The sequence below is a fragment of the Oryctolagus cuniculus genome, chromosome 7 (assembly GCF_051225735.1).
Source record: "Oryctolagus cuniculus isolate XC-2025 breed Fujian yellow rabbit chromosome 7, ASM5122573v1, whole genome shotgun sequence".
Lineage (NCBI taxonomy): Eukaryota > Metazoa > Chordata > Mammalia > Lagomorpha > Leporidae > Oryctolagus > Oryctolagus cuniculus.
The window spans coordinates 32,096,211-32,104,807 of record NC_142873.1 but is presented as its reverse complement, the minus strand read 5'-3'; the positions used below and the strand labels follow the sequence as shown (position 1 = coordinate 32,104,807).

The 8,597-nt window shown below is 58.3% G+C and overlaps 1 protein-coding gene across 1 annotated transcript in view; it reads right to left on the bottom strand.

The window, feature by feature from the left end:
• Positions 1 to 364: 364 nt before the first annotated feature.
• The window catches only part of GPA33 (glycoprotein A33), a 34,621-nt gene continuing 26,388 nt past the window's right edge, over positions 365 to 8,597 (bottom strand). The window contains exons 5-7 of the mRNA XM_008264138.5: positions 2,890 to 3,009; positions 2,218 to 2,350; positions 365 to 1,812 (exon numbers count right to left, since the gene is read on the bottom strand). Of these exons, the coding sequence (XP_008262360.2) occupies positions 1,686 to 1,812; positions 2,218 to 2,350; positions 2,890 to 3,009 (380 nt within the window). The 3' untranslated portion in view covers positions 365 to 1,685. The remainder of the gene's footprint in view (positions 1,813 to 2,217; positions 2,351 to 2,889; positions 3,010 to 8,597) is intronic.

Here is an 8,597-nt window from a genome sequence, read left to right as displayed (position 1 = left end):
TGCAGTGCTGGCATCCCATATGGGCGCTGGTTTGAGTCCCGGCTGCTCCACTTCCAATCCAGCTCTCTGCTATGGCCTGGGGGAGCAGAGGAAGATGGTCCAAGTCCTTGGGCCTCTGTGCCTGCGTGGGAGACCTGGAAGAGGCTCCTGGCTCCTGCCTTCAGATCAGTCCAGCTCTGGCCATTGTGGCCATTTGGGGAGTGAACCAGCGGATGGAAGGCATCTCTCTCTCTCTCTCTCTCTCTAGGCCTCTCTGTAACTCTGCCTTTCAAATAAATAAATATTTTTTAAAAAAGGAAATGAGAATTTCCTATAATTTTGCTCCTGAAGGCATTGTGAATGAAGCAAAGAATGTAACAAAATGTATAAATGTAAACGTCTCTTTAAAATCAGATTTACAGAGTTGCTTTCCTGATTCTGGGGAGAAGATGACAACGTTTATTGAAGAGTCAACTGCATTTGGATGAAGACTGGCTGCCGGGCCACGAGCCCCAGGCAGCCACTGCACTGCCAGAGCTCTCTGCACAGAGCACAGAGCATGCGGTCACAGCCCCCCAACCTCCCCACCTCCGCCCGGTGCACCAGGGCCCAGCTGGGCTGCAAGGGGCGAGGGCGAGGCACCAGGCAGCAGGGGCGAGCAGGAGCCCGTTGGCACCAGGGAGGCGGGAGTGGGCCTGCCAGTTGTTCTGACCTCGAGAGAAATCACCAGGACCCCAGAACCCGGAGCCGTCTGCAAGCCAGCTCCGTGTGCGTTCCTCCTCAAGTGTCTGAGAAGTGGGTTTGGATGCGAGTCACCCTGTCCCTGGGAGACCTGGAGGGGAAGCCCCACCGACCAGAGCAGGTTCCTGTGGAGCCACCTGGGGCTCCAGGGAAAGCGGAGCCGCGAGGCCAGGCCCCCAACCCCCCACGGGGACTCATCCTCTAGTACAGCGACAGACACCTGCTCAGGGCACTGTGCCAGGTGGCCCAGCACAGGGCGTGGGACACCACGATGGAGTCTCCATGTGGAGGAGTGATCTGGATGGGCTTCTAGAAACCACCGTGACCCGCGATGGGTCTGAGGACAGGTAGAATGCTGACGGGCGAGAGCCCAGTGACAGCATGGGCAGCTGGAGAGGGAGGCACCCCCTGCTGGGCGTGTCTGGAATGTATGGGGCAGGTGTGGGTATGAGGCCAATGTGAACCCCCAAACCCCGAGTGTGGACTTAAGTCAGCTAAGTAAGAGGGAGTCCTTCACACACCCGTTTATTCTTTAGTTCGTTCAGCAGAAATGCATTGAGTGCAAACCCTCTGCTGGTGCCCCTCCCACCCCGCAGGTGCTGGGCTCTCCGGCGAGCGGCGCCAGCTCCTGCCCTCCTGACACTGGCACAGCTCAGCAAGTTGCCATCAGCAGCACTCAGGGCTCAGCCCTGCGCTTCCAGGAGCTCCTGCTGTGCAGGGGTAAGTGCAGGCTGCAGCCTGGGCCAGGGGGAGGGGCAGGCCCTGAGCCAGGCGCAGCAGTGGGGGAGGCATCCCTTCACAGGGCAGCGTGGGCAGTCACAGGCAGGGTCCCCTGGCCCAGGCTGGCCAACCTCCCCGCCGCCCCCAGCAGCAGACGTAGGGGAAGACACAGCCGTGCAGGAGGCTGCACTTGGAAGCAGCGCACTGGAGCCTCCATCCCCCTGCAGCAGGCCTGCTCTCTGGCCTCAGGGGTCAGGGGTCTGGCGCCCCCTGTGCCTCTGCTCATCCTGCCTGTCGTCATCATCCTCTTCCTCCCTCGCCCTGGAAAGCTCTTTCAGCTGCTCTGGCGGCTCCTGGTAGGCGGCCCGGTTCCTGTAGGGTAGTAGGACAAGGGAAAGGCGTGGCCCTCACTTTGGTCCCTAAGGGAGCTGGGCCCACCCAGTGCACATCCCAGGACCCCGGGCTGCAGGGTTGCGATGACATGGCCCCTGAAGGTGTGAGCCTCTTGTGGCGTAGGCTGTGAGGCTCCAGCCCACACTGGGCCCTTGTCCCCCTCCCCCCCAACTCTGAGATCAGATACCGGAAGCCCAAGGACCTGGTGGGGGGGAGGTGCTCAGGCCCGGGACTGCAGTGCACGCTGTGTGACTGGGGCCAGCAGCTCTGTCCTTGGCTACAAACTGCGGGTTATGCAGATAAGCACTGCTCCCCCAGGGGAGTGGCTGTGCAAAGCTGACATGCTCAGCCCTGTTCCCACGGGCTGCCCGCCCCGACACTCACGGCCGGGCGTCCTCCTTGTCCTCGACCTTGTCCTTCTGTCGACAGCAGCAGCAGTAGATGAGGATGCCGATGATGATGAAGGCCGCCACCACGCCCCCCGCAATGCCCGCATACAGGGCCACGTTCATGGAGGCTGCAAGAGAACACAGCAGCTGCTGCATCTCTGGAGCCCCAGCCCGAGCCCCCTGATATCCCCCACCCCTGCAGGTACCACGGGAGGCGACTGGGGAGCCGGGGCTGGTCCCTCCCAGCTCTGGGCTGGTCTGGTCCTATTTGCCATGAAAGCTGGGGCATTGCAGCAGTGTGACCAGACAGGACCTGCAAACCCTGTCCAGGACTAGGGCTGGACAAGGACGAGGAGGCAGGAGAGATGGTGGCCGTGGGTGACCCAGGCTCTGAGCAAGTCCCCAGGTGTCCATCCTGCTAGTCCTATGCTAGGTGGTCCCTGAGCCAGATGTGGGTCCAGATGCCTCCCCATGCTTGCTCAGCTGCCCTTAGGGCACGCACAGCTGCAGAGATCTCTGGAAGTCAACGGACTCAGACGAGCCTTGTGGCAAAGGGAGCCCAGGTTACCACAGGTCCCCGGCAGGTGGGTGGCCCCCAAGAAGCTCCCCAGTGCCTCGCCATGGTGTGGGGGGCCTCAGCCCTCTGCTTGCCCCAGAGGGTGCTTACGTAACCTGACGCCCACAGTAATGTTGCAGGATTCCTGCCCCATCTCGTTGCTGGAGGTGCAGAGGTAGAACCCCGAGGTGTCCGTGGAGATGTTCTTCAGGTACACAGTCTGGCCCGAGACTGGAGGAAGCACAGTCAGAGTGAGCAGAGGGCGGCTGGGCTCTTGGGAGGCGCAGGCTCTGCCCCTCCCATCCCCACCCTCGGGGCACCGCAGTCTCTCCTGTGCCGTGAAGGACGGCTGCGTGGCCCCTAAGCCAGGAGGGAAGCACCATTCCAAAGGGCTCAGAAGACAGGCGCCTGGGGCTGGCGTCTGCCTCGGCCGTTGACAGGGTTGCTGCCTTTGGTGGTCGCTTAGCTTCCTCAAGCGGCTGCTTCTGCCCCCTGTAGCCGGGAGGGTCAGCGCCCGTCCCGTGGGGCACTTGTGAGCATGAAGTGAGCTACCAGTGATGAGCCCGCCGCAGAACGCCCCAGGTGCACCCAGCGCTCAGGAGCTGGGAGGCCCGTGTGAAGCAGGTGGAAGTGCTTTCTAACTAGGAGCTGCTGTCGTGCCCGCCTGTGCCAGCCAAGAGCGGAATCCCTTAGCTCAGATGCAAGCGGAAGAAGTCTTGAAAAAGCAAGATCTCCTGAGCTGTGCGTGTCTGTGTGCGAGCGTGGGGGGCACATGTATGAGCGTGTCTAGTGTGGTACACACATGCATAGTGCGAAGTGTGACTGGGGGAAGGCTGGGGAAAATGCACGAGACCGTATAGGTGTGTAAAATGTGTGTGAGGAGCGTGGTGTGTGGTATGTGGGGTGGGGGGGAGGTGTGCATGTGTGTTTGGTATGTGTGAATGTGGGTGATGTATGTGAACACGTGTGTGTGTGTGGTGTGTGTGACTGTGGCTGGTGTGTGGGTGGTGGATGTGTGATGTGTGGGGTGTGTGTGTTTGGTAAGTGTGGGTGTGGGTGACGTAAGTGGGTGGTGTGTGGGGCCCGGGGGGCTGGGGCGGGTGTGATGCTGGGGCGGGGATGAGGCCGGCTTCAGCTTAGGCCCTCCGTCTTCATCTGCCACAGCTTAAAGAAACCATAGCTGCCCTCCGTGGGCCGCAGCTGCCTCCTGTGTGCCTTCCGCATCCAGGGCAGGGGCCGGACGCCACCTGAGACCCCTTCCCGGGACCTGCTAGCCTGCCGACCCTCCCCCGGAGGGGGCGCACACGGTGCTCAGCTGGGCCTGCACGTCCTTGCCTGGGACGCTGCGTCCTGACTTCTCTGTGGGGAAAAGGGTTGGGGACCTCGCAGGAAGCCTGCTGCCCCCAGGCGGTCACACTGCGTGCTCAGGAGATGCCAGGGCCCTGCACTGCTCCTGCAGACGTAGCCGAGGCTGCCTGTCACCCTCAGGGGCACAGCCGTAAATGGGCCCGGGCATCATGGCGGCTTGGTGTCTTGCCGGTTCTGCAGTGTCCTGTGGACAGAGCCAAGGAGCAGCCCCCCCCCGCCATGGCGTGTGCACCTGGTGTTCAGCACGTGCACTCACACAGGACGACCTCTCACCCTCCCAGCACGCAGAGGTATTTCCAGCTCCTGCTTCACAGAGGTTACCGGAGGTCTGGAGAAATGAGGTGACTTGTTCCCAGTCACAAAACTAAGAAATGACAAAGCTGCTGCAAAAATCCCATTGCGGGTCCAGATCTCTCTAGAGCAATTGACAGCTTTCTTTTCTTTAAAAAACTATATGATAAAGGCCACATATGCTCACGATAAGAACATTAACTAGTGACTTACTTATCTATTTGAGAGACAAAGAGCTCCCACCAATGTTTCACTCCCCGCAAAAGTTCACGACAGCCAATAGTGGGCCAGGACAAAGCTGGCAGCCAGGAAATGAAGCCGGGTCTTCCCCCGAGGGTGACAGGGACCCAACCACTTGAGCCATCACCTCTGCCTTCCAGGGTCTGCATTAACAGGAAGCTGAAGGCTGGAGCTGGAGCTGAGCTCCAAAGCCCCAGAATTCTTTTTTTTTAATATATTTTTTTAAATTTTGACAGGCAGAGTGGACAGTGAGAGAGAGAGAGACAGAGAGAAAGGTCTTCCTTTTTTTGCTGTTGGTTCATCCTCCAATGGCTGCCACGGCCGGCGCGCTGCGCTGATCTGAAGGCAGGAGCCAGGTGCTTCTCCTGGTCTCCCATGCCGGTGCAGGGGCCCAAGCACTTGGGCCATCCTCCACTGCACTCCCGGGCCACAGCAGAGAGCTGGCCTGGAAGAGGGGCAACCGGGACAGAATCCGGCGCCCCAACCGGGACTAGAACCCGGAGTGCCGGCGCTGCAGGCAGAGGATTAGCCTAGTGAGCCGCGGCGCCGGCCAAAATATTTTTTTAAAAAGCCACCCATAATCTCACCACCTAGAAAACTTAGCTGTTTGACTTGGGGCTATTTTCTCCCAAATGTGCCACAAATCCAGTACTTTCTTCAAATTCTCTCGAGATTCACAGCATGGGTGCCTGGACCCAGGGAACGACTCCGTCTCCTGTCCAAGAGTTCCACATCTCGTCATTTTTTTTCCCGGGAATATTGCTTACAGCCAACCTAAGTGTCTGGTGCGGGAAGACACCCGTGACCAAAGCGAGTGTATACGTCGCCCAGTGAGCACTGAGCGTGTTTGTAAGGACCCGGCTCTCAGAGCTGTGCACCTGCAGATGCGCATGGGAGCCCCGGTGGAGACTTAGGTATTAATGCTCCCATTTTACAGGCTAATTGGACTGTTCTTTTTAAGAGGCATCCTGAAGCGACACCCTTTAGGACCCTGGGCATGCTTAAGAGGGCGACAACCCTTGTTAGACTCCCACTACTGTGGTGGGAAGCAGTCTGTGTGTTGGGGTGTACACCCCAGGCTGCAGACAGAGGGAGGACTTCTCCGTCATCCCAGCGGGGCTGGTTTAGGGTGGGCAAACACCCATCTTCCGAGTCCCCGAGTCAGCGCCATCCTCCCCGGGGCCCGCAGAAGCTGGCCCGGGATGAGACAGTGCGCACCCTGTGCTTACAGGACTGGCTTGGAGCTGGTGCTCCCACCAGAACGGATTTCCCCGCGGTGGCGGCGACACCTTGTGGTCAAAGCGGGGAGCACACGGGTCCGTCTTCTGCCCTCCAGCTGCGGAGCAGCCCCCAACACACAAGGAAGGTCAGGTGGGCAGGGTCTCTCCCACCGCCTTCAAGATCCTCGCTGGATCATTGCCACGCCTCCCCACCTCCCTGTAACGGGCTCCACTCCCTTTCTGGGACTCAGATTCGATTCCTGCTCCTTCGGTGCTTGCAGCCCAGGTGGAAGGGACCCGGTGTACCTGTCTGTTCAGAGCAAGCCTTGCACCTTGCAGCATCTCGACTTACCCTCCTCACAGCTCTCATCCCATTCTCCAGCCAGCGACACGAGGCGCCAGGGAGGTTTGTGAGTGCCTGCCGGCTGTAGAGCCGAGAGGACTCCAACCCTGGACTCCTGATTTCACCTGCCCCGTTCTTGTCGCTGACTGGCATCCACGGATCCCAGCTCTGCTGCTAGGAATGCGACCTGCGGGTGAAGGCAGGAGCGAGGACCCCACCTCTCCCCATCGCCCATGGTGGCCGCACTGTTTTAGAAGTCAGAAATGAGTGTTCACTGACCCACACAGCGAGACCACAACGATGGATTCCTAGGGCTTGGGAGAGAGTGGAGGCCAAGGGCTTTGAGAACCCCAGCCCAAGCCCCCATCCAGAGGCAGGCTCCTGTCCTTACCATCACCAGCCACGGCCTTTCCCCTCATCCCACATCTGAACTTGAGTCAGGATCAAGCTTTAGCAAAGTAAACAAGCAAATCCCATCTCCTTCTATTTGGTTTATGATTTATGTATTTGAAAGACAGAGAGGAAGAGAGAGAGAGAGAGAGAGATAGAGAGAGAGAGAGAGAGAGATCCTCCATCTGCTGGTTCAGTCCCCAAATGCCCACAACAGCAGGAGCTGGGCCAAGCTGAAGCCAGGAACCCAGAACTCCATCTGAGTCTTCCACATGAGTGATGGGGACAGAAGCCCTTGAGCCATCACTTGGTACCTTTCTGAGGTGCATTAGCTAGAAACTGTATGGGAAGCCAAATAGCCAGGACCCACACTGAAACTCCCATATGGATGTGGGTAATAGGAGATGTAACCCACTGTACCACAAGACTCACCCTTCCCTCACTTAAAAAATGCATTAATTTGTTTTAAAGGCAGTCAGAGAGAGAGAGAGAGAGAGAGAGAGACCATCCATCCAGTGGCTCACTCCCAAATGCTCACAACAAGCGGGCTTGGGTCAAGCCAAAGCCAGAAGATGGGAACTTAGTCCATGTCTCTATGGGTAGCAGGGCCCCAACTACTTGGGCCATCATTTGCTGCCCCTAGAATGGGCATTAGGAGGGAGATGGATTGGAAGCAGAGCTACGACTTGGACCCAGGCACAGGGATATGGGTCGCAAGTGCCCCAAGTGGTGACCTAATTGCTGTGCTAAACGCCCACCCGGAAATCTCTTTAACCTCTCTTCCTGTCCTCGGGATTCTCCCCTTCTGAATCACTGAAGAACTGAGTTTTGGCTCCCACAACCACGGAAGTGTGCCCAGTAGAAGCAGGAGAGCTGGGACCAGGGTGGCCAATCGTGAGGCTGCCAGGAGGTGCCCGTGGCTCACAGGGCACTGAGACCATCTCACAGTGGGACGCTGATGAGAGCTGTGGCCCTTCCAAGCCTGCCCAGGGTCAGCACCACTTTCCTTACCGATGGACCGCCCTTCAGTCCTGCCATCCGTGCACCTGCCCTAGCCACTCCAATGCTCACGATTCCTGTGCTCTTCCCCGTGCCGAGCCTACCCATCTTGCAAGGGCCCAGCTCCAGTAAAAGCCAGTAACACCCAGCCCTCACTGAGCGCTTGCTGCCTACCAGACTCTGGTCTTGGTGCTTTACGTATGCTTTGATCTACTCACTACAATTCAGCCAAGTAAACAGCGGGTTGTGCCCACTTTACAGATGTAGAAACTAAAGTAGGGAGAGACTAAAGAATTTGCCCAGGGAGTGGGTGTTTAGCCTAGCAGTTAAGATGCCCGTGTCCCACATGGGTTTGTTTCCCAGCTCCACCTCTTGATTCCAGCCTCTTGCCAATGCAGACTCTGGGAGGCAAGGATGATGGCTCAAGTAACTGGATTCCCGCCACCCTTGCAGGAGACCTGGATTGCAATCCAGCTCCGAGCTTCAGTCCCAGCCTAGCCGTGGCAGTTGCAGGCATCTCAATAGTGGACCAACATGATGGCAGGGCTCTCTCACCCCCGTCCCCACCATCCCAAACAAACAAATGTTTAAAACCACCATGCCATTCTGAAAGACCGAGTGCCCTTTCTCAGAGAAACCTTCTTACATCTCTCCTGGGTTACCACACCCTGGGGCAGAAAATTAGGTTGTGGCATCCACTGCCCCAGGTCTTCAGCTTCAGGTCCCCTTATACACACCTTGTGGGAAGAAGGGGCAGATGCCACCATAGCTCTCCATAGCAGATCTACCGTGCCATCCCTGGGGGGCTGGGCTGTGACCACAGGCCTGAGAGGAGACCACACAGCCCCAGGAGAGCTGCCAGGTGGGGTTCTAACAAAACACCCAGACACGCAGTAAAACCTGGACAAGCAGAAGTCTGCAAACAAAACTGGAAGCTAGTTGAAATCCACACTGTACCTCCTGCTGGG